General features: G+C 39.9%; 1 protein-coding gene and 1 long non-coding RNA gene across 6 annotated transcripts in view; one reads left to right on the forward strand and one right to left on the reverse strand.

Moving 5' to 3' along the window:
- Nucleotides 1–24181, reverse strand: part of LOC138923147 (uncharacterized) — a 29077-nt gene extending 4896 nt beyond the window's left edge. The window contains exons 1-2 of the long non-coding RNA XR_011436359.1: nt 24068–24181; nt 15265–15337 (exon numbers count right to left, since the gene is read on the reverse strand). This is a non-coding gene — a long non-coding RNA (uncharacterized lncRNA). The remainder of the gene's footprint in view (nt 1–15264; nt 15338–24067) is intronic.
- Nucleotides 1–25504, forward strand: part of FAF1 (Fas associated factor 1) — a 472901-nt gene that overhangs the window by 424585 nt on the left and 22812 nt on the right. For all 5 annotated transcript variants that reach the window (XM_005607066.4, XM_070260010.1, XM_023630176.2 and 2 more), the window contains 2 exons: nt 224–301; nt 9926–10141. In XM_005607066.4, coding sequence (XP_005607123.1) covers nt 224–301; nt 9926–10141 — 294 coding nt within the window. The remainder of the gene's footprint in view (nt 1–223; nt 302–9925; nt 10142–25504) is intronic.

Consider the following 25504-nt stretch of genomic DNA (forward strand, 5'->3'; position numbering starts at 1 on the left):
TGAAGGATATTGAATGCCACACTACCCAGAGCTACCCAGGTGTTTGAATAGGAACCCAACATGATTAGGAGCTATGCTTTGTCGTTCCTTTTGTTTTCATTCTTGTTCCAGAGAGGGACTTCCATTACCAGCGTGTATCTCTGCGCCATGCTAGGAATGAGGTCTTTTTTTTAAGTAAACCAGTGTTTATTGAGTGCTGGCTCTCTTTCTCTTTTATTGACAGAGAGAAGCTCATGAGAGAGAGATGGCAGAACAGTTTCGTTTGGAGCAGATTCGCAAAGAACAAGAAGAGGAACGTGAGGTAGAGTATACCTTTTAGAAAAGTTATTCGAAAGCTAGGTTTATCTCCACTGCATTTGATACTGAGGCTGTTACTATTTCTTACAACTTACTTCTTTCCACTTTTCCCAGACTCATTTTAGTACAGAAGACCTAAGCTTCCTTAAAAGAATCATTCCTGATATGTTGTACGGGACTCTTAGAAAACTTGACCTTGTACTGTATTCATGGCTTTCCATTCCTTTTGGTTCCTTTCCCCTTTTCTTGCCTGACACATACTTCCATCCTTCCTGGATAGTGTCTCAACCCAAGGAAGCATACACTGTATTTTCTGCCCTTGTCCCAGGCTTCACTTTACCCACCAAAAGACCCTGTGAGTTACTTCTGCAACATCTTGCACTAGGCCTCTAAACATGAGAAATCCATTATAGAGATTTACCTAAAGTACAATGAGAACAAAGAGAAGGGGTGTCAAATGACTTCCTAGGATGGGTTTGCAAAATAGGACTTTTAGAATTTTTTTCTAGGCATGGGATTTATAGCAAGATTCACTTATAAAAAGAGGAGGCCATCTAACAAGGCATGAAGAGGCCTGGAGGGCCCTAAGTTGAGCTGAGGAAAACTCCGTTAGTCATCGTTCTTGGTCAGAGGATGCCACCTCATACTTATTCAACAGATGTTTTTTGAACAAGAATGGCGCTGAGCACTGAAACAAAGGATAATAAAACATTTTCTGCCTACAAGAAGAGATTACATCCTGTAGGGAAGATACAACATGTCTACCAGTAACAGCAAATCAAGGAAAAACACGCTAAATGACATAGGAGAAGTCAAAGCAAAATACTTAGGGAGTTCGGGAGCAAAGTACAAATCTTTTACAGCTTTGAGAATCAGATGACACTGTAGAAGTGATATTTGAACCAGGTCTTGAAAGATGTGTAATATTTCACTGTTTGCAAATCAAAGTTTATTCATGTTCAGACACTTATTGAGTGCCTGTCACACATGTACAAGATACTATGCCTGACAAATCGTAGTCTCTGTATGCTGAGGACTCTCAATAATGGAATGTAGAAAATATTTTGTTGCCCATCTTCTGTGTCTCAGGTACTCTGCTCGCTGCTTTATATATGCTTCCTCACTGACCACTGAAACAAGCTACAGGGTTAGAGATTTCTCTTTACAGGTGAGGAAAAACTCATTGAGAAGTCACACATAGAAATGGGAACAGGCGCCAGCCCCATGGTTGAGTGGTTAAGTTCGCGTGCTCCGCTGTGGCGGCCCAGGGTTTCGCCAGTTCAAATCCTGGGTGCGGACTTGGCACCACTCATCAGGCCATGCTGAGGCGGCGTTCCACATGCCACAACTAGAAGGACCCACAACTAAGAATATATAACTATGTACCGGGGACTTTGGGGAGAAAAAGTAAAACATTTAAAAATCTCAAAAAAAGAAATGGGAACAGCTGAGATTCTCACCTAGGTCTTTATGACAATAAAGCTCATGCTCTTTCACTTCATTCCAGTACAAGGCCATATATTATTGTATGTGTCTATAGAATTCATGTATGCAGAGTTTCACAAAAGTTTAGATAAGAAAGAGATTTGTCACTATGCTTTTAGGCTATTTCAAGAAATATAGTGTAAAAATTTAGGACTCTCACTCTTTCATGCTCTCTCTCACACAAGCTCGCTCTCTCTGTTAATAGTCTATCTTCAGCCGTATACCTGCTAAATGTCAAGTGTAGACAATGAACTGCATGTTCTGGAACTAGAACTTGGTAGCATATGTACTTTCTTCTGATGATTTACCTTATTTGCCCTGAGCTAAAATTTTCTCTCTTTCCAAATGTAGAAAAAGCCTATCCTCTCATATAAGACCCCATCAACGTCCTTTAGCGTAGCTCCATATATATATTCCAGCTTTACACATGGGAGAGAATGGGGCACAAGGGGAGGGAGGACAACTCGTATTTTGCAGCTAGTCATTGCTTGCACTTGCATTGATGTGCTCTCAAAAACGAAGTTCAGGTGATGTTGTGAATGCTACCTGCCCTCCCCCAGAGAATCACAATTAAAGGCTCTTATAAATACCACCGTTAAGAAACTGTTTAGAGGCTGTCCCTGTGGCCAAGTGGTTAAGTTCGTGCGCTCCCCTTCAGTGGCCCAGGGTTTTGCTGATTCGGATCCTGGGCGTGGACATGGCACCACTCATCAAGCCATTGAGGCAGCGCCCCATGTGACACAACCAGAGTGACCTGCAACTAGAATATACAACTATGTACTGGGGGGCGCTCTGGGGAGAAGAAGAAGGAAAAAAATAAGAAAACTGGCAACAGATTTTAGCTCAGGTGCCAATCTTAAAAAAAAAAAATTATCTTCTGTTTATCTTAATTTAATTCAGTCTTATCCAAACTTACTTGACTCTTTTTTTCATGGAGCACTGATTAACATATTTCAGCTCATTAGCGTACAACAAACGACTCTGGGAAAAGCTGGTATTGTGCAACCTCTGAAGAAACTGAGACCCGGAGAGACTATGCAGTTTGCCTATGGTCACCAAACTGGTTGGACACATAATTTAGACTAGAAGCCAGGTCACCTGACTTTTCACAGTAACACTGCCTCCCCTTCTAACCAGAAATCCTAATCCATGTAATTGCACTGAGAAACAAGAGTGGTTTTATTATTTTGATTATCTCTAGTATTTCAAAATCCTTTAGAAAAATGAAGTATTGAATAGGCAAATCACCTTGGTTACAGGGAAATTCCTTAGTGGTTGGCCTCATTTTGCTGTGTGGTAACTGTTGGAGTGCAGTCAGTAAAATCTCGGAGGCATTTTGATCTAGTCCTTGGCTGTGATAAGGAGAAGGGCTTTAAGACTATTCCGAAGGACAGAGAAAGAAATGACAGCAAAAATCTCTCCTGTTTTACTAATTCATCTATTATTCTTTCCAAAATGAGTTTCAAGTAGCTTACATAAATACATGTGATTCAAATGGATTTAAAAAGAAAGAAAAGATAGAGTAATCAGAAACTAAGTGCAAATAAAGGAAGATAAAACCAAAGGTAAGATTAACATGTTGACAACAAATAATCCAGCAGAAGCACTCAATGCATGTGATAGGGTTCTGAACATTTGCGCAAGATGAGCCACAAATTTTGTTCTATACTTTTCTTGGGCTAAAATAAAGGAAAATATGATTTTTTTACAAGTTTCAGTCTGTCTATAACATCAGATAAAGGCCAGTCTCTCAAAAGCTGTCCAGATTTTTCAAGCGCTAAGACCTTAGAGCACTGTTTCCTGTGGTTCCCCTTCAAGAGGAATCTGTGCAGTACGGTGAAGACTACCCCAACCATATCCAGTAGCTATAATGGCAATAGCAAGTCATGTATAACAGCTTCTTATCACTTTATGTAATTCAAAGTCATAAGGCCAAAGTACAATTTAGTAAAAGGATTTCTGCAAAGGTCCAGATAATGTATTTATCTGGTAGTCCAGTTTAAAGGATGGATTTTATAGTAACTAGAAAAATGTATGAATTACATGTCCTTTAAGAAATCCTTCCTCAATATTGTTTTTTGCCACTGAACTTTTGATAAGTAGAGAAAGCTTCAACTAAGACTTTTTACTCCCAGGTCTTTTTAATCAATCAATATTCAGCAAATATTTGTTAATCTCTTTCTGTGTGCAAATCACTAAATCAGGTGCTGTGGATACTATATTGTTTGTGTGAGATACTGCCCCTGGCCTGAGGGAGCTCACTGTCTAATACAGGAGGATGGGTGAAGATAAAATAACTATAGGAAAAGATACTATACGTTATAAAAACCATTAAAATAACACAGAGTGCTGAAGATATTTGGAGAAAGATGACTTATAGGACTAGGAAGGCAACAAGCAGGACTTCACGGAGGGAGCAGGCTTTGGAGAACTGGTAAGACTTTGATGGTTAAACGTGAAGTTAGAAGAGCATTTTGGATGGAGTAATGAGTAAATGGATGGTTGGGTGGCTGGAGAAGGGTAGGACTGGGTAATAATAAACAAAGGGAAAAAGGAACGGGGCTTCCTCAAAGAACAATAAATGGACAAATTTAGAACACAGTCTAATAATTAGAGAGAAGACTAAAAGGGCCAAGTTTTGGAGAATCATGGGTGGGAGAGAATGGGCACAAACCTATTCCCTTCTGCTGGTTCCCTCAAACAGAAAAGAAAAAGTTGCATTTTTCCCCGTCTACCCAGAGTTGTTTCCTTTTACATCTTGGTGCCTTCTCAAGTAGAAAATATTAAGTAATAGTAAAGGCCATGAAATGAGAGAACAGAAGAGCATGGAATTAGAAGGCTTGGTCCTTCTCTTCCGTTTTCTAATTTGATCTTCACAACCTTCCTACAAAATGGGTAAAGGAGATAGTATTATTACCATCTTACAGATGAAGAAAGTAAGATCATAACAGGATTAAAAAGCCTGTTTTAAAGTTTTTACCTAATATTTGCCTGGTAAAAGCAGAACCAGAGCTCCTATCCAGTATTCTTTCTACCTGTTACCTCACAATGGATGAGTGAAGGTGGGACCATGAATAGGTTATTAAAGTAAAACTACTCTTTATATTTTATGTTTTTATCTTATGTAAATTGCTTCTTGTCACTCATGATCTTGAGTTAAGCAAAGATTTCTTAGATCTGACACCAAAAGCACAATCCATAAAATAACGAATATCTAAATTAGACTTCTTCTAAATTAAGAACTAATACTGTTCAAAAGACACTGTTAAGAAATTGAAAAGACAAGCCACAGACTGAGAGAAAATCATATATGTAATGTCCAGAATACAGAATGAACTTTCAAAATTCAATAATAAAACAAATAACCCAAGTTTAAAAATGGGCAAAATATTTGAACAAACACTTATCAAGGGGAAATAAGCATGTGAAAAGATGCTCAACATTATTAGTTATTAGGGGAATGCAAATTAAAACCCACAATATATATGCACCAATTAGAATGGCTTCTTAGAAGAAAAAGAGATAGTAACAGGCAAAGATGAAGAGCAACTAGAACTCTTAAACGTTAATGATGGGAATCATTGATGATAGCTCGTCCACTTTGGAAAATAATTTGGCACTTTCTTATATAGTTAATATACACATACCATATGGCCCAGCAGTCACACTCCTAGGTTTTTACACAAGTGAAATGAAAGTAAAAGTAAAATTTATGTTCATGCAAAACTGTACACAAATGTTTATAGTGGCTTCATTTGTAGTCACCAAAAACTAGAAACAAGTGTCCATCAACTAGAGGAGTACTCAGCAATAAAATAGGAACAAACTACTAATATATTCAACAACATGGGTGAATCTCAAATGCATTACATTAAAGGAAGGAAGCCATTTACATGATATTTATAATTACATTTATGTAACATTCTATAAAAGGCAAAACTAGGGACAGAAAACAGATTTGAGGTTGCCAGGGCCTAGGGCTAGGGGAATTTAGGGGCAGCGGGTGATAGAACTGTTCCTTTCTTCATTAGCGACGATGGTTATACAAATGTGTGCATTTGTCAAAACACTCAGGTGTATACATTTAAAAGGATGCATTTTTACTGTATATAAATTATACCTTAATTTACTGTATATAAATTATACCTTAATTTAAAAATGGGGGAAAAATCATTGAGTGGGCTACTCAAGGCCATCTGTAAGTTAATCTTCAACTCCTACCCCTTTCCCCCTGATCATTCTGCTCCAGCCACATAGGCCGCCTTGCTATTCCTCAGTCAAGCCAGGCACCAGTTGCTATGACTTCTGCCTGTAACACTTCTCTCAGATCTAAGTGTCCATGTGACTCCCTCTCTGCTTTCGGCCTTTGCTCATGGAGGCCTACACTATTTGGTTATTGAGGCTTACAGTATTTAAAGTTGTACCCCTCCCTCCCTTTACCAGCACTCCCTGCACTCTCTCCAGAGTGCTCATCACTATGTGACAAACTGTATGTTCTTCCTATGTGTGTATTTGCTACCTTTCTCCCACCTTACTAGGCTCCATGTGAGCAGAATTTTTTCATCTATTTTGTTCAGTGCTGTTTTCCCATCATCTAAAACAGGAGGTGCTCAGTAAGAGTTCATGGAATTAATGAATGTTAGCTTTAGCCTATTTCACACTCTGCTTCAACTGGCTATAAACAGTTATTTGGTAGGTACTCATAGAAGCCTAGAAGATAATGTGTATACACATGTATTTATGTATGCATGTATGGGTGTAAATCAAGCCAGTCTTTAATTCTTACTGTAGGAGATTGGTATAAGTGTATATTATCCTTCCTCTTTAAAAATGTAATTGTGTAGAAACAGTCTTTTCTGGCTAGCTATCTTCACTGCCTAATTTCTCTTTGAAAAATCCCCGTTTCTCATCCCTCAGATGTGAATGCTTTGAATATTCATATATTTTTAGTAAAACAAAAAGTCCAAGATCAGTTAATATTTCCAACTTATATTAGGTTTCCTTGTTTTATTACAAACCTAAAATAATGCAAATAAAAACTCTATTTGTTGAGCAAGCCAAATTGAATTTTAACAATGGTGTTTACTATGACTGCTGTTCGACTGTAGGTGTCCTTTATATCATCGTTTTACAACAATGCTTACTTATACAAGCCCTTTGTTTCCAGCCAGTATGTTTGAAACTGAGCTACTGATGTATTTTTGTGCTTTTTCGCCAGTAGAACTTGGGTTTTCAGATCCCAAGGTTGCCGACTTACCTAATATTTCCTCATTGTTTTCCACATTGGACCACGGATGTGGGCTCTCTGAGGTCGGTTTTCATTCTAGGGAAAAGCCCTAGAGACTGGGGGCGTTGAGGAGCAGACAATGTCTGCACAATGAATGGAGTAACGAGCTACTGTTGTTTATTCTTCTGTAGTATAATTGGTTGAGTTCAGACAATAATGTAGCATCTGTTATTATACTGTGCAGGGAAACGTCAAAATAGAACGCAAGCAGATCGCTGGATTAAAGGGAGAACAGGAGGAGAAACCAGGAAATATCACAATAGGTTCTGATTTAAAGTAGGTGCAAGGGGAATAATGATAATAATAACACACCAACACAGGCTGTCATCTGTGGAGCACAGTGTTACAGTGTGAAGGTCGATGCTGGGCACTTATCATTTGAGCGCTGGCCATGTGTCAGCACTCGCTAAGTGTTTCATAAACATTACTGCATTTTATACAAGAACCTTTGTGAGGAAGATGTGGTCAGTCCTACTTCTTATATGAGGTAACTGAAGTTCTTAGACAGTCATGCCTAATGGCCAGGATTTGAACCTCTTGTCTGTCGTACCCAAAGCCTATTTCCGAACCACACATTACATTTAAAGATTACAGTTTTTCAAACCACAGTGTTAGAAGTCAGGATAGCGATTTAACTTTGAGGAAGGAAGTTCTCAGGAAGGGGCAAAAGGACTTCTGCGATGCTTGATCAGGGTGCTAGTTATATAGATGTTTGCTTTCTGAAAATTTAGCAAGTTGTACACTTAAGATTTGTGTACTTTTTAAACTATGTTATATGTCAATAAAATCTTTAAAACAATGACAAAATACATGACTTTGAACAAAAGATAAAGCTTTGTACGATATAACACTGATTCAAATTTTGTAATCCCCCTTAGGGTAAGTGGTATTATCTAACGCCTCCAGAAGGAAAATGACCTCAGAGTCATCGGAAAGACTAGCTCTCTCTATACACTGTAGAAATTTTTAATGCTTTTTTGGGTAATACTTCAGTATTAGAACCAACCAAATTCTCCTGAATGACATAGAAATTAATTTCTTATCCCTACGGGTGTCTGAGCAAACCTTGTTTTCCTGTTAGTTATTTTAAACACATTTTTTAACAGATAATACATTTAAACAACTCAGAAGTCAAAAATATAAAAAGCATATTCAGAAAATACTCACTGTGACTTCTTCCACCCTGTTTCCCCCACCCTCTTTAGATTACCATTCTTATGTTTCTTTCTATTTGTATAAGTTTACTGATTTTCTCCAAAGAACTAGCTTATTTATTAGTTAACTAGTTATGTTTTTCTTTTCTTTTTTTTGTAATAGGTACCTTTATACTTTTAGCTTTAGTAATTATTTTCTTCTCAGCTTTCTTTCCATTTGTTTTATTGGGGTTTTTCCCTAGCTTTTTAAGTCTAAGTCTTAATTAACTTATTTTTATTCTTTCTTTTTGAATGATATAAGACTTTTAAGGCTATGAATTTCCTCTAAGCACTGCTTTAGGTGAATCCCATAGATTCCAATATAAAGCGTTTTAACAATCCTTGTTGTCTACATATTTTATAGTTTTGATTTATATTTCCCCTTTAACTCAAGAGTTAATAGAGTCTTTTATGTTTTTCCTTCAGTTGGAAGAGTGACACCAACTTTGAAAATTGCTGTTGAGGATTTAGAAAACATAAATCCCAATTTCTCTCCCTCACATTACTTGATTATAATAGTTATAGATTAATTGGGGGAAAAAGTTTGTTTTTCTGTTGATGACAAATTGGGAACATGGAAATGTCAAAGTAACTAGGAAAAGAATATAACTGTGAAGCTGAACATGCTAATACCAGGTTTACTTAGCACTCGGAGTGCTAGAGATAAAAGGTTTTAGTGAATGTCTGCCATAGATTCTCACATCAGAGACCTTCTAACCTCTTCCAATGGAGTATCATGAATGTGAAACAACAAAATAATGTAGGTGGAGAACTAGGAAACCTGGATTTGAGCCCAGCTCTAGCCATGAGCTCTCCCCACAGTTTCCCTATTTGAGTCTGTGTTCTTACCTGTAAAATGAAGGGTTTGAGTCATCTCTAGGTCCAGAAATCTAGACTTGGTCAAGTCCCACAGCAAGTTAGTAGCAAGGCTAGAACTAGGACTGTGGTCTCCTGCTTCCAATAAACCTGGTATTTTAATTTCATTCCATTCTATTTTATATATTGTAGCAAAATATGTGTAACAGAAATTTGCCTTTTTCACCATTTTTAAGTGTACAATTCAGTGGCACTAATTACATTCGCAATGTTATACAACCATCACCACTATCTATTTCCAAAATTTTTTATCACCCCAAACAGAATCTTTCCATTCCATTTTAATGCCAATATATTATCCACTGTTCTACAAACTCTTCAGTCATTTCTGCTTGGGAAATGTGTGTTTTTCAAATATAATATATGTATATTTATGTGTGCATATATATATGTGTGTGTCTTTTGTCAATGCTATTAATAGCCTTAATTCATACCCTAGAAAGGAAACAATTGGGTATTTGATATCTATTTCCTCAATCACAAATACTTGAGCCCTTCAGTAAAAAAAAAAATTAAATTTACCCTTTTTTTCTATGTAGTTACCTATCGATTTAATAATGTGTGTCATCAAGGTAGGATTTATTTTAATTCATTGCCTATTGAGCTAATATTAAGAAAATGAAAAACACATGCTTCTATTGTTCAGGCATTAGTCTTGGTTAATAAATGGGCAATAACTTTTTGATGAGTTTCTAGAAAGCAACAGCTTTTTTCTCATCCCTCCCTCCCCTGTTTGCCACAGCCCCATCCATCACACGGTTTAACACCTGGTTTTTGCCCTCCTTAGGCCATCCGGCTCTCCTTAGAGCAGGCCCTGCCTCCAGAGCCAAAGGAAGAAAATGCTGAGCCCGTGAGCAAACTGCGGATCCGGACCCCCAGTGGCGAGTTCCTCGAGCGGCGTTTCCTGGCCAGCAATAAGCTCCAGATTGTCTTTGATTTTGTAGCTTCCAAAGGATTTCCATGGGATGAGTTCAAGTTACTGAGTACCTTTCCTAGGAGAGACGTAAGTTCCCATGCCTATCTTGGGAAGTGTGTCCAAATGGGAGATATCCCATCATTAGGGCTGGACAAAGTAGTCCAAAAAATGTCCCATGTTGTAGCCTACCGCAAGACCACACACCCAGGAGGCCTTTTTTGTTCTGCACACCATTCTCTCCTCAGCCTTTAGAGAAAGTATGACTTCTCAGTCCAGCAGATGTGTACCCAGTAGCCTATGTAAGAAATTAAGTACTAGGTCTTTCTCCCTTCCTAGCTATTTCCCCTATTCCAGCATTCATACAGGGTTTCCCAAGATATCATCTCTGTATACTTCAGAGTAGATCTGAGAAGTGTGTGCTTAACAGCTTAACAGTTAGATCAGGGCCAAAGATTATAGGTTCACTAAGTCATGCTAAACCAAGAGTATTTTGTGATTTGATAGTTCTTATTAGCCTGGACAGTCAGGGAGTGTGACGTGTATTTACTGTGTATCTATATTCCAGCAAGGTATTTGATAGTCTCTCGTAGTATTTTGGGCCAAAGTAGAAAAATATAAATCTACAGTTAGGTAGATTCATTGCTGATTAAATGGTAATGTCCAGAAAGTGTTGACTAAGAGACTGCTCTCTTCCTAGAGGGAACCAAGGGGTTCTGTATTTAATCCTTTATTACTCACCATGCTTCTTGGCAACTTAAATGAAGACTTTATCAGATTTATGGATTATGAAAAATAAGATTCAAGAAAACCTTAAAATAAACAATCAACAAAAACAAACCCAGAAAAACCTTATAGAAATTATATATAAAGACAGAAAGAGGAGGTATAGGTTTAGGTTTAGACCTAACCTGCGCTTAGGTTTAGAAAATCAGTTGTTCAAGTTTGGAATGGAAAGACCATGCTTTAGCAGAGGTTATGGTTGAATTAAGCTGAATATACATTCATAATGTGTTGTGGCTACCAAGAAAAAGCCTGCTGCATTTTTAGAGATATAATCCCAACAAGAGGATAACTTGATGGTCCTATTCAACTCTGTACTAGGATAAACTACTCCTGAAAGAGTCCTCTGACTCCATGCTGGAACTCCATGCTGAAGCCTAAAGAAACAGGAGCATGTCTAGAGCAGGACTGGTAGGAAGGTGAGGGAACTGGAAAGCATGTCATTGGAGGAACGTTTCCTCTAGAGAAGGAAAGGCCGTGAGAGACATGATTGTTGTCTTCAGCTACTTGAAAGCCTACCGTGAGAAAGGGGGATCTGACATTGCAAGGCTCCAAGGACAGAACTGGAACCAATGAGTTGAAAGTTACAGGAGGCAAATTTGGCCCAATGTAAGGAAGAATTTTCTAAGAAATGGATATCGTGTGTTGTGAAATAGTGATTTTCTAGTCATTGGAGACAGACAAGCACTACTGAATGATCCATTTTCAGCAATAATGGGTATGTACGGAATAGGATTCATTCCTGATGTTCCTACTTTATATTGGATGGGGCTCGAACTAACTTACCTCTGAGATACATAGGAAATCTTAATATTCTGTGATTCCATTATGATCTAGTAATATGAGGTCTGGTAACCTAGACCTCATCTAATACACCAAAACCCAAGAATTTGGATAAGGTTCACCTTAGTTCCTCACATTGGCTATCAGGTTTGCAGGACAGAGACAGAAACTTGTGGTATATGTTTAGCTTTACCACTCAGCCCCAAATCCTCAAGGTGGGATAAGGACCCCACCACTATGTCTAAGCCAAGGAGACTCAAGTGGACCCCAGGTGCTGGCCATTGGTCCCTCTCTCACTAGCCCTGTCTCCTGCTCTGAGCTCTTCTCTTTTTTCATATATAAGACATACAAACATGCAAAAGGGAACACATGGATGCACATGCTCTGTGGACACAGCACATGGCCAGGTAAGAAACTACCTTAAATTCTGACACTGAAGTTGAACTCTAAATGTGTGAGCACTTAGAAAAGAGCCACTATCAAGGGGTTCAAGAACAGCCTGGTTCTCATACTTATGTTCTGTGTTGAACATCTCACCTTGGAGAACTTGTAAAACTTAGGAGCTAAATTAGTCCCTCCCAACCCTTGGGTTTTGGGTTTTTTTTTAATTGAGGTATAATTGACACATAACTTTATATTAGTTTCAGGTATACCACCTAATGATTTGATATTTGTGTACATTGTGAAATGATCACAACAGTAAGTCTGGTTAACGTTTATCACCACATCACCACACATGATTATAAATTGTTTTTTTCTTGTGATAAGAACTTTTAAGACCCCAACCTTTGGTTTTAAGTCCCCTCCTGGGCCTCATCTGTAAAATAAAAGTACTAGAAGAGATGGAGACTAAGGACCTTCTTGGCTTTTAAAATTGAACATTATTTTCCTTCAAATTAATTTTTAAACCTCATTACTGGAGAGTAAGGTGGAGAGAACAGTCTGTTAAAAGGAGCTGGGTGACCTCTTCCCACAGAGTGACAATGTGGGCCATGGAAAGTTGCTGTTGTAAATACGCAGGGGAACTGAGAAGTGAAATGTAGAGGGTTCTTGGGGCTGCTACCTGACTGCCTTGAGCCCTACTGACTAAGCAGCCTTTTTAGTGCAGACTATGTTACGTGTCAGTATGGATGAGCCCTAAATGGAGGGGCAGTCACTTAGTCTTAGAAAAAGTTTCCTCTTGATTTAGAGCCCAATTAGTCACCCTTTGTTTTATACTGCTGAAGAACTCTATTAAATCTGGTTAACCATCTCTTCTGTCGGTGTTCCTTCCACACCTGACCCCATTTCGACCTCCCAAGGCCAATTTAGACAAAGTTTGGCCCAGTTCCCCAGAGAAGAAGTCCAACCAGAGGTTTGCTCCTATAGGAGAAATCAAGAGCTTCCCAATATCCATCACAGACCCATTTTATGGTCCTTGGTCAACCTGAAATTATCTGCCACAAAGTGACTTTTCTAAAACCCCACTCTGATCATTCCCTTTCTTGTAAAAACTCTTTAATAGCTCCCTACTGCCCTAGGATAAGTACAGACACCTAGAATGTTTTCAAAAACTTCACAATCTGTTCCATACCCACCTTTCTGCCTTAAATCCTGCCACTCATTACTTATTTCCATCACCAAGAGATATGAAATTGCTCACTATTCACTAAAGACACAAGACACTCTCATGCCTCTTGTGCTCTGTTCTCTCTTCCTTTAATATCTGCCCTCCCCACTTTTCCTGGCCTGTTTGAACTCATCTTTTAATGCCCAGTTCAAATGTCATCCCCTGTGGGAAGCCCTCCCTTCTCCCAAGCTCCTCACCCATGTTGTCATTGCACTTTGTACATGCCTCTCTCATAGCACTTGTCCCATTGTTCTATAATTATTTACAGAGACTGTCCATGTCGTGTTCATGTCTGTCTCCCCTCAAGTTCCCAGCGTGGTGCCTCACCCATACGCATTCACCTATTGTTGTTGAATGTTAATGACCTTAGGTTTGATCCTAAATCTCTGATTCCAGAGTGAACTAGAGAGGCTTTTCCAAATGAGAACAGATGCCCTAGGCCCACCCAGATTCCGGACCCAGACCTAAACCCAGAAAGCCCACCCAAGATTCGCTAGACCTCCTAGAGCCCGGGGTAGGGTGAGAGTTAATGGCCCTTCATCCTTCTCTGAATGCTCTTTCAAGTCAAATGACTAGTGTTTTTGCAAGGCTATTCTGTAACAGCCATCTGTGTCTGCAAGGATTAGGATCTAATTTGTAAAAGTCATATTAAATTACAGCCGAACTAAAGACTGTTAAAAAGCACATCTTAAGACCTTGCCCCTTTAATAACAAATAACATAAGACTTAATTCTAGGAGTCTTATTGTGTCTTCAGCCTTTTTTCCACAAAGCAAAGACTGGTTAAATGATCTTCTGTGCCCCCGCATCCCAACCAAAACAATACTTCATGTTAAGATTTCCCAGCTGTCCAACTATTTACTAAATGTCTGTGGGTGTACCACTGGACTGAGCACTGTGCGACCACCAAACTAGTGGCACTCACAGGCCTTCCCCAGGAAAGCTGACTGTCAACATGCTGAGAACGTTAAGTTGTTTGTTTTTGTTATTTTGTTCTCCATTTTGCTAATAACAGTTACCAAGAGAAGTTGTCTTCACTTCCATAGCTTTGGCCATTAAGCTCTACCTCTTGGCTATGTTAGAGCCATGAGAACATCAGTGGCCCATTTGCCTTACTTGGGCATTGCGAGGTAGTTGATATTGAGATGGTTGAGTCCTGAAAGCTGAGGAATGACACTGATCCCCACTGCTACTCACCCTGCCTGGGAGTCAGAGGGAGGGCCCTGCCAGTCCCCTAGTTCCCCTCTGGACCTACAGTGGCCCCACGCCACTCAGTGTGAGGTTGTCAATATCCCCCAACCTTCCTCTTCCCTTTTTCTCTCCTTCTTTTCCCACTCCTCCCCTCTTCTTTCTAATCCTGTTTTACCCTTTTATCCTCTCCCCCTTCTTTCCACTCTTGCCTCCTCCTTATTTGTTTATCCCAAATTCTTCCCCTTCCTGCTGCCTATTTTCCTTCTTTTGCCTACTCATCTCTGCATCACTCAAAGAAGCTCCACGTGCAGCTGGAAGTTGAGGTCTTTCTATTTATAAAATGACTGGAGTGTGCTAGGAAAGGAGGATGGGAGTGCAGGTTAGCTTCAGGACTAGTGGCTTGTGTGCCTTGTCACTTAGGTAAGCACATGGCCCCCATTCTTGCCCCAAGAACTTTTTATAGATGTGAACCCCTAAAACAGACAAACATGCATTCAAAAATATGGCATCAGACATTTTATATTCTAAAACAAAGGAATGAATGTATTTGTATTTTCCACCAGCTTTCTAGTGTTTTTTTTCAGTAACTATAACTCATAATTTTTTTCTTTCTCCCTCTAATGTTTAAAGGAACAGGAGAGTAAGTATAAACAAGCTTCTACCAGGGTTTTTTGACAGAGCAGGCCCTAAGTAAAAGTTTGTTTAAATGAACTGTGGGTAAAACCTTACAAATTTAGTAATACAAATTCCTTCCTCTGTCACCCATCCACCTTTATTACTAAGCACTAAGCTCAGCACTGAGAACACAGTGCTGAAAATGACATAGTTCCTACTGTTGTAGAACTTACAGTCTGTATCCAGAAGCTCCTGCTGGATGACGTTTGACTTCATCAATAACACAAGGATATCCTATTTGCCACCCTAAGGAAATATAAGTAGTTTAATTTGCATTTCATTTATGTATTTGTTCTTTCATATAACAAAACATTTGCTGAGCAAACTCTCTGCCAGCCTACATACCAGATGCTAATGATACGAAATAAAAGAAATTGTTACTGACCTTGAAGAGTTCACATTCTAGTGAAAACACACATAAAGCAAATTGCGCTATGAGTTCTACTCACAGCTGGAAAGATAGGTAATTTCAGCCTGCGGTGGTAAGGGAAGGCATTAGAAAGGAATTGAATTTGAGCCTTGCACAGGGAGAATGGAAACAGAATAGCATGGTTAAAAGTAAAAGTCTTGGTCATAATTAGACCTATATCTGAATCCTACTCCATCACATACCTGCTGTATGACATTGGACAACATACTTGCTCCTGCCGAGCTGTTATTTCTTCGCCTTTGAAAGATATGATAATATATAGCTCAGAGAGTTGTAAGAGTTAAATAGTGAATGTAAACTACTGTGTCCCTACCACATAATAATAATATTATTATTATCATATAGATAACCAATAGTATCTGCTGTAACTATCCTAACTGAAGAAAAGCAGAAATGGTGGGGAAGGCTTAAAGCTAGACAGCAGAGTACCTAGGAACTCTCTAGAACAACGGTGGATATTTGTGTTCAAGAGCTAACACGAAAACCCAAGTTTTCTAATGGCCATTGCTTTTTAAGATCATTGGGTAGTTTTCAAAATCTGTTAATAGATTTTAGAGTCTACTTTAAAATTAGAGTCATAGAACAGTAGCTCTAGAAAATCAGCATTAGAGACCACCTAGTAAATGCAACAAATTACAGCTCCAAGCACCAATATTTAGAAATATTCTGTACTTAGTGAATTTCATATGTTAATACCTCTAATACTGCAGTGGGATTGACTTTCAATTTATATTAGACTGAGTTTGACTAAAAAAAAAAAAGAAGAAGAACCAGAAAGAAAAACACTAATGCCATCAAACTACTGATATCTTAATAGCTTTGTTTTCAAGCTAAAGCAAGATGAAGCATCTAATCAGTAAACACATGTTAGAGTTACTCCTGCTGAGCGTGCTCCATGCCCCTCAGGTGTTTTATAGCACCATGTGTAATTATTTGAGATTTTCAATATCCCGAAATGATCAAGATTTAGAGAATAAGAACTATGACTGTGGAATGGAATGCAATTAATATCTAGCTGGTCACAAAATAAATCCTGCCTCTCCCCTTCCCTAAGTCTGTTCTTTTGCTCTGCTTCCCTCCATACCACTGCCTAAGTCTTCATAGCCCAGCTGAAACCTGTAGTTTCCTGTTCATCTCCCTGACTCCAGTCTTGCCTACCCCACCTGCCATCTGTCGATCCTCCCCGCTGACTCTAGGTATTTTTCATAGATTTGATGATATATCATCTCTCTCCTGCATAAAAGCCTCCAGTGCTTTAATGGCCTACAGGAAAAAGTCTGAACTCCTTACCAAAGCTTTTAGTGCCATTCAGCAGATGGGGATCGTGAGGGCCTGAGGTGAAGTGACTTGCTTGAGAACATTCATTCGGTTAATGACTACTCAGGACTGCAGCCCAGGCCTCTCAATTGCTTTATTTTCAAAAGTGATGTTGTGAGGACAAATGCTCCTGGAGTGTTTTGGCCACAGGACATTTGAGTTTATAGGTTGAAACCAATTGGTAAACTGTTTACATAATATTTATAACAAAAGAAACTAAATAGCAAAAGGTTTAAAAGAATAATATAGCTGCTTCTTTTTTTCTAAAGATTGGCACCTGAGCTAACATCTCTCGCCTATCTTCTTTTTTTTCCCTTCTTCTTCTTCTTCTCCCGAAATTCCCCCAGTACATAGTTGTGTATTCTAGTTGGAGGACCTTCTGGTTGTGCCATGTGGGATGCCACCTCAGCGTGGCCTGATGAGCGGTGCCATGTCTGCGCCCAGGATCTGAACCCGTGAAACCCTGGGCTGCCGAAGCAGAGTGTGTGAACTTAACCACTCTGCCGTGGGGCTGGCCCCCAGCTGCTTCTTAAAGAGGTCTATATATGAAACTCTGATCTGGCATAACAGCAGTCTAATTAAAGGGAAAAATACTCTTTCTAGCAAGGGTGGTTTATATTTCTTCAGGTTATTCATTTTGTTTAAGAAATGACAACAATGCCTTACACATTGAATCAATCTGAAAATTCCTAGATTTTAGGGGTCCCTAGTTCATCGTTGGAATGATTAAAGAGATGGAATAGAGGGAAAGCAATGGTATAGAGAAAGGAGCATTGGACTGGGAATCAGAAGATCTTTTATTAGCTCTGCAACCCTGAACAAGGCACAAGCCCTCTCTAAATCTCAGTTTTCTTCTCTATAAAATAGAAGCAATAAATTCTGCTTCTCCCATGGCTCAAATAAGGCAGTGTATATAAAAGTGCTTTTGTAAACTGACAGATACTGTCCAAACACAAAAAGTGATCGTGATTACCCAATAGCCAAATGTTCAGGGTAAAATTTTTTTCCTTTTTTTTTCTTTTTGTGAGGAAGATTGGCCCTGAGCTAACATCTGTTGCCAATCTTCCTCTTTTTGCTTGAGGAAGATTGTCACTGAGCTAACATCTGTGCCAATCCTCCTCTATTGTAAGTGGGATGCCACCACAGCAGGGCTTGACAAGGGGTGATAGGTCCACACCTGGTATCTGAACCTGTGAACCCCAGGCCACCAAAGCAGAGCACGTGAACTTAACCACTATGCCACCGGGCCAGCCCCTAAAAATTTTTTTAAATAATAGTATTTATCAAGGGCCTACTATACTAGGCAGTATTCTAAGTGCCCTGCATGCATTATCTCATTTAATGCTAAAAAGTACTCAAAAGGTAAAAATTCATACTGTCCTCACTGAGTTGGGGAAACTCAGGCACAAAAGAAGTAACTTGCCAGTGTCATAGTAAATATCAGATCAGAATCAGATACAAGCCTAAGTGTGTGACTCTAGAGTCTGCTCTTAATTCCTCTGCCATATGCCTCCTGAGCCAAGTAAGGAATAAATTAGTGAGGTAGTTTGTCATCTAGGAAAATACTTTCCATGTGAAAATGAAGTTCAGTTTTATACATTTGGAAAGATTTCATTATCTTTAATTTATTCATATTGTCTTTGTAATTCCTATTCCTAAGTCTGTTTCCACACTGTTTATCCAACAAACTTTTATTTTGCCAGGTACTGTGTGCTAAGTGCTAAGGAATAAAGCATATGGTCCTCGCCTTCAAGAATACCCTGGCCTCTCATACAAATAATCCTCAGTGTCTACGTCCTAAGTGTAGTCAGACAAAAAGGGCAATAGAAGTCAGAGTTGGCTAAGATCTCTGCTTGCCTGGGTAACCAGGAAAGGCTTTGTACAGGAGGTAGCAGGTGAACAAAACTTTGAAATGGATAGGATTTTGGTGGGCTGAAAAAGGGAGAACATTCTCCGGCAGCCAGGAGAGCTTGAGGAAAGAAGCTAATGGCAAGTGCAAGGTATGGCTAGACGGTGGAGTGTAGACCAGATTGATTGAAATATGGAGTTTGTATAGTAAAGTTCTGAGAAAAGGCTGAAGGAAGAGTGTATAAAACCTAGGATACCTGGCAAGGGAGCTTGGCTTTATTCCATGTAAAGTTTGTTGAGCAAGGGAATGGCATGGTCATCATGGTTATCACCAAAGTAAGAATAATTACCCATACGTTGCTCCATAATTTACACATTCACATTGCCTGGCACACAGTAGGTGTTCAATAGATGTCAGTCCTCTGATTTCTTCTCTTTCTACCCTTATTATCTAAAGGATCTTATTCAGTCTTGTGGCTTTAAATGTCACACATATAGTTAAAACTCCAAAGTGCGTATCTCCAGCGCAAGCTCTCTCCTGGACTCCAGATGCTTATACATACGACTGCCTACTCAACGTCTTCACTTGATGTCTAATTGGCACCTCATAGTCAAAACTGAACTCCTGATTCCTGCCCTCCCTGAAACCTGCTCCTCCCATAGTCTTCCTCATCTCATTAAATGGTAACTTGACTCTTTTTGTTCAAGCCAGAAAGCTTGTAGTCATCCTTGATTCCTCTTTCTCTTATTTCTTCATCCAACTTATAAGCAAATTCTGTTGGTTTTACCTTCAAAATATATCCAGAATCTACCTCTCACTGCCTCCACAGCTAAACTCTAGTCCAAGCCACTGTAATCTCTTGTCCAGATTATTGTAATGGCATCCTGACTGGCTTCCCTGCCTCCACCCGTGCCCTCCCCTTTCAGTCTATTTTCTAAAAAACAGCTATTTTTATTTTTTTGGTGAGGAAGATTCACCCTGAGCTAACATCTGTTGCCAGTCTTCCACGTTTTTTTTTTCTGCTTGAGAAAGATTAACCCTGATCTAACATCTGTGCCAGTCTTCCTCCACTTTGTATGTGGGATGCCTCCACAGCACGGCTGATCTGTGGAGTAGGTCCATGCCTGGGATCCAGACCCACGAACCTGGGCTGCTAAAGCAGAGTGCTTGGAACTTTAACCACTTGACCATGAGGCTGGCCCCCAAAATGATGGTTTTTTGGGGGTTTTCTTGTTTTAATATAAGGCAGATCATTTCACTTTTCCTCTCAAAACCCTATAATGGCTGCACATCTAGTTTAGAGTTTTTGAAAGGCTGTCCCTGATGTGACTCCCTAGCATTTCTCTGACCCCACTCCATCTTTTCCAGTCACCCTGGCATCCTTGCTATTTGTGAAACACCATGAAACATTTCCCTACTTCAGGGCCTTTCACTTGCACTTCCTTCCTCTGCTACACATACTGCTCAGGCCCTTACTTCCTTCAGGTCTCTGCTCATTTCATTGAGGCCTTTTCTGAACAACCCATATAAAATAACCATCTTCCTTCCCTCCTCTCCACTCCCTCCTTCCCTACCCTGCCAGACTGGCAACCCCTCTGCCTCTTCCCCTGCTTTCTCTTTCTCCACTGAACTGATCACCATCTGACATAATAGATATTTAGTTGTTTATTGTCTCCTCCCTCCTAGAATGAAAGCTTTTTGAAGGCAGAAACTTTACTTTTTCACTGCTGTATACCTGGCACCTAGAACAGTACCTGGAACCTATTTGATGCTCAGTACATATCTGCTGAATGAAGCAAGCAAATAAACAAACAACCTGTGAAGTAATAATAATGCTTTATACCATTTCTTGAGTTCCCCACTGTGTGTCAGGCAACAGTGTTCCACTCTTTACAGGTATCGTCTAATTGAATCCTTGCAACAACCCTTTGAGATTGGTATTATCCTACTTTATAGTTGAAAAAATCAAAAGCACAAAGAAACAGATTTCAAACCCATGTCCAAAATCTATTATACAGGGCAAATATTATTTCCATTTTACAGATACTGAAACTGTAAGTTAAGTATTTTGATCACATAGCCAAGAAGTGGAAATTAAATATGAAGATGCTGATTCTTTCTGTTATATCTCACTGGCAGCCTGGAAAGATGAATTGACATGGAGGAAAGACTGAAGGCAGAAGAATAGTCAAGAATGTTGCAGTACTTAAAATGAGATTGATAAGAATGCAGCCAAGCAGGGGAGGATTAGAGAGATGTTTGTATATAGTCTACTAAGGCCTGGACTAAGTATTTTGATAAATGGTCTATATAGTCTACTAAGGCCTGGACTAAGTATTTTGATAAATGGTCCATAGCTTCTCCGGTCCTCTCTATACTCAGAGTTGGACAGATCTTTGTTCTAACACTGGCACTTCCATCTATTGGCTAAGTTACACTGAGTACATTATTTCTCTTTTCTATATTTCAGTTACTTCATCTTTCCAATGAGGATACTGTCCTGTGTCCTCACAGATGTATTGTGATGATAAGACCAAAAGTGATAATGAAAACACTTGGTAAACGGCAGACAGCCATACCATTTGATTTGGTAAGGCTGAGTTTCTTTCATCCGTCTCCAGCAAGTCACTGCTTTTGACCTGTCTCTAGCCTTTAAAAAATAAGTTTTTAGACACATTCCTCATTCTTAATATGAAGGTGACCTGTACTTTGTCACTTGTGTTATAACAGCCTCTTCCCTGGAAGAAAGTCCACTATTTATTCCAGTCCCCCTAGTGCAGGAAAAATGTGTTCTGAGTATTGGCAGTCATGACAGGGAGACAGCGTGATGATATAAAGAACCAGTTGGCAGGTGGACCTTGGAGAGTCACGTAACCTCTTAAACTGGTTCCTTCACCTGTAAAAGCAGATGATAATAGCCGCGTATGAGGTGGTTGTAAGAATTAAGTGAGGTGATTTGAGGCCATGACAGGTACTCAGGACATGTAGAACTTGTGCCGGGAAGGAATAACACAGCTCAGCAACTGGACTTGCCCCTGGGCAGGGCACTGTGTATAGGATGAAACCGTACCATCTCACTTTCAAGTCAGACTTTCCTTTAAGGAAGTGTGTTCTCTCCTCCTCCCTCCACATCGCTGTTTCCACAGAGCTGAACCCTCTAAGTTGGGATTGCATGGAAATGTGACCAAACACCAGAGAGGTTTTCAGTGAAGTGTGTTAGTACAATTTTCTGCTTAGTTTCAAAATGAGTTGGGTCTGAGCCTTCCAAAAGTGGGTGAATCTCTGAGGTGAAAGTTTTCTGTGAAATTTTTGTGGCTGATTTGGTGACCTCTTTGGTTCTTACCGCCTTTTCCAGCTCTCAGTCAGACAGGGGAATCAACTATTATTCATGTCTTACTCTGTGCCAGGGCCTGGGCCAGGCACTTCAGAAAGTAATCTCTCGTTTACTCTTTATACCAACCTTAAGGCATAGATACTAGCCCTGTTTTACAAATAAGACAGTTGGGTCTAAAAGACATTAAGTAATGTTTCCAAGATCACATACATAGTAACTGACATAATTGTGATTGAACCTCCAATGCCTATGCTTTTATCCTAAACAGAAAACTTTTCCATGTAATGTGTTGGGGGGTCGCCATACCTCCAGGTTCGATGATTTCCTAGGAGGACTCACAGGACTGAGCATGTAGTCACTCTCATGGCTATGATTTACTGCAGCAAAAGGATACGAAGCAAAATCGGCAAAGAGAAAAGGCAGATGGAGTGAAGCCCAGGGGAAACCAGGCAAAGTTTCCAAGGGTCCTCTCCCAGTAGAGTTACACAGGATGAGCTGAATGCCCCCAGCAATGATTTGAGACAACACATGTGAAATGTCACCAAGCAAGGAAGCTTATTAGGGACTCAGTACCCAGGGTTTTTACTGCGGGCTGATCGCACCTCTACCTGGGTACCAAAGTCCAAAATCCCAGAAGGAAAGCAGGGGTTCAGCATAAATGTTGTCATTTGTACGAACAGTTTAGGCACAGTGAGCCACTCTTACCAGTTCGGGAATGGTGGGAACCCTCCCAAAAACCAAGTTCGCAGATGCCAGCCAAAGGCCAAACTTGTAAGCAAGCCTTTCCAAGAATAGTAGTCAGGCCTGCTATGTTAACTCTTGTCTGCACAGATCACCCCTCTTTGCTCTTGACCAAGGCATCTTTACAGAAAAATTATGATCAGTAGGACTCTACACACAGATGAGAACAAACTGCAGTATTGATCTCAGTTATGCTTTTTAGGGGTCCTGGACTTAGCCAGTTAAAACAAAGCCCATTAACTGTAAAGGTCTATCTTAGAAAGCCAGTGGCTTCCTCTTTAAGTTTCTGTATTAACAATTTTTTTTACGTGGCCCAAGGTATCAATTCAGGTACAGCACAATTCTGGCTAAGTTGAAGGTGACCTGAATTCCTTCTAGAGCTCAGGCAGTGTCATGATGTCAGGGTACACACAAGAAGTACAACCCCAGAGGGCACACGTGATACCCCTGGAAACAAAGTTTACAATTAGCACTTCAAGCTGGACATACATTAGTCAGGTCCACTGCGGTACCTCCCACCCTTGGGTTCTCAGTCAGTCCAAATAATTTAGTTCAGCCATTGGTTTCAGAGAGACTATCCACAGCGGTCAGTCTCAAACACTTTCCCTTATCCATGACACCAGTTCATCCGCCTCAGGAGTGCAGGCGACATCTGGAAGTGTTCTCTGTGGAAGTATATGAGCTGGGGCCACCCCTGCTGTCTCATAGTCACCACTGTCATGTGTGATGGTAGACAGCACTCGCAGCAGCTTGGAAAGGTGACATGGGAATTTTCCTTCAGGAAGGGGGAAAGTTTCCAGGAAGTTTTGAAGAGCAGAGATTTTTAATGCCTTCCTCCTTCCCCCCCAGGTATCAGGGTTTTATTTTGTTTGTTTGTTTTTGTTTTTTCTCCTTTGTTACAAATTCAGTGCATTCCATTTAGCAATCATAATTTTACCTTTTTTTTTTTTAATCATCCCCTGTTCTCATCCAAACCTTTCCTCTGAAAGGATTGTGGTATGCAAGAGGGACAAAAGAGTTTTATAGAAAAGTATTTTTATACAACTTAACCAGAAAAACACATCATGTTTAGGAATTGGTCAGGACAAAATCCTGAATTATAAAAAATTTTCAAAATGAGTTTGCATAGCCTCCTACCCCTTTCATCCTGTTCATTTATCCAGTGAACAGCTAGAAAAGATGAATCCCTTTTGGAGAACAGCAGTATTTAATCAAACTGTCTTTCTAAGGTGTGTGTACCAGGAAAAAGATGAGAGAAGTCGAGTCAAGTTATGTATTAGTTCATTGTTGCAAACTACAACTTACCTGGGAAGTCAGACGCAAGTCAACAGCAGCGAGCATCTCCCAAAGGAAGTCAGGAGTCTGACCTGTCAGGAGTGGGCACAGGCGTCATGCTCCTTGTGATGTGCCCTCCCCTGACTTGCAGCTTTTGGCAGGAGTAACAATTTAGGAATGCAATCAGTCTCTGTATCAAAATATGAGCCAATTAGCAGCTTGATTTTAGACGGTCTCATCAAAAAACAAACCTTTTCCTGTGGGCATTTGTATGTGACCCAGACCATGCAGACAACATCCATGATGTTTTCAGTTTCAGGCTCCACAGAGAGATGTCCTGTATCCACAGTGGTCCCCGAGTCAAAGTCCTGTTCATCGAGCCTCTGCCTGCTTTCAGTTCAGCATAGCACATTGTGATGCTGAAACAGCTCACAGCAGACGATATCAGGTTTTTGTTTAGAGTCAGGTCCAGATAACTAGGATCTGTGGATTCAGGATTCCAAAAGAAGAAGCCAGCAACTTCTCTTCAGCAGCAGCAAAGCCAAGATGCTGCAGGGCCAGACAACTGTGTTCCAAGTTCAGGTGACAAGCAAGGCTTTCCTAAGCCCTTTTGGTCTTGTCCAAATTTTACCTACTCAAAAATACGCACATCACACTGGAGAATCATCAGCCTCTAAACATCAGGCATCTGATTTTATAAGAACTCCTTAGCAAACTAAAAACTGCTTTTTAAGACTCCCAAGATGTATCTCCATCTGGAGATTGCCTCTCTTTTCCATGTTGTTTCCCTTTTTCCAGAGGCTCCAATGAGCAAAAGTCATTAATTCTGGAGACTTGTTTCCAATCCACAAAGAGTTTAAATTCTAACCCACTCACCAGTGGCAAAAAGCAGGGAAATTATGTTCTACTAACACTTTTTCTTTGCAGATTTCCCTGGTTGGGATGATTCCTCTGCGTTTATGAAATTAGAAGAATATAATGCTTTATATCAGTTTTTACCGTATATCCAGATGCAATAGCCACAAAATAGAAGCCAATTATTTTTTTTTAATTCCCTCCTGTTTTTCTCATTGCCAATTTTCTCAAACACCTAGTAGTAAATTTAGTGTTTAAAGGGTTAATATTAAAGTTTCTGGGGGAAGATCCCTGCTGGCATGCATGGGAAGTGGGGAAGGGAGCAGTACTTGGCAGTTGCAGGAGAGGTGACAACAGCTAAGCTGAAGAAATGGCTAAAATGTTTTTCTCCCTTTTTTCCCTCTGGTTTATCTGAAATTGTGCTCCAGCCCTGGATCTAGTTTAATTTTTTTTCCTCCGACTTCAAGGAGAGAACAATACAACCTTTAAACATTTTTTAGCCCATCCAAAGCTCACCTTGGGGAATTTTGTGCCCCTTTCTCTTGCCACCTGAAAGAGAGAATAGAAACCACAGGTGTTACAAACCTGCATCTTTTTCCCCTCACAGAACAG

Source organism: Equus caballus, chromosome 2 (assembly GCF_041296265.1).
Source record: "Equus caballus isolate H_3958 breed thoroughbred chromosome 2, TB-T2T, whole genome shotgun sequence".
In the NCBI taxonomy this organism is placed as follows: Eukaryota; Metazoa; Chordata; class Mammalia; order Perissodactyla; family Equidae; genus Equus; species Equus caballus.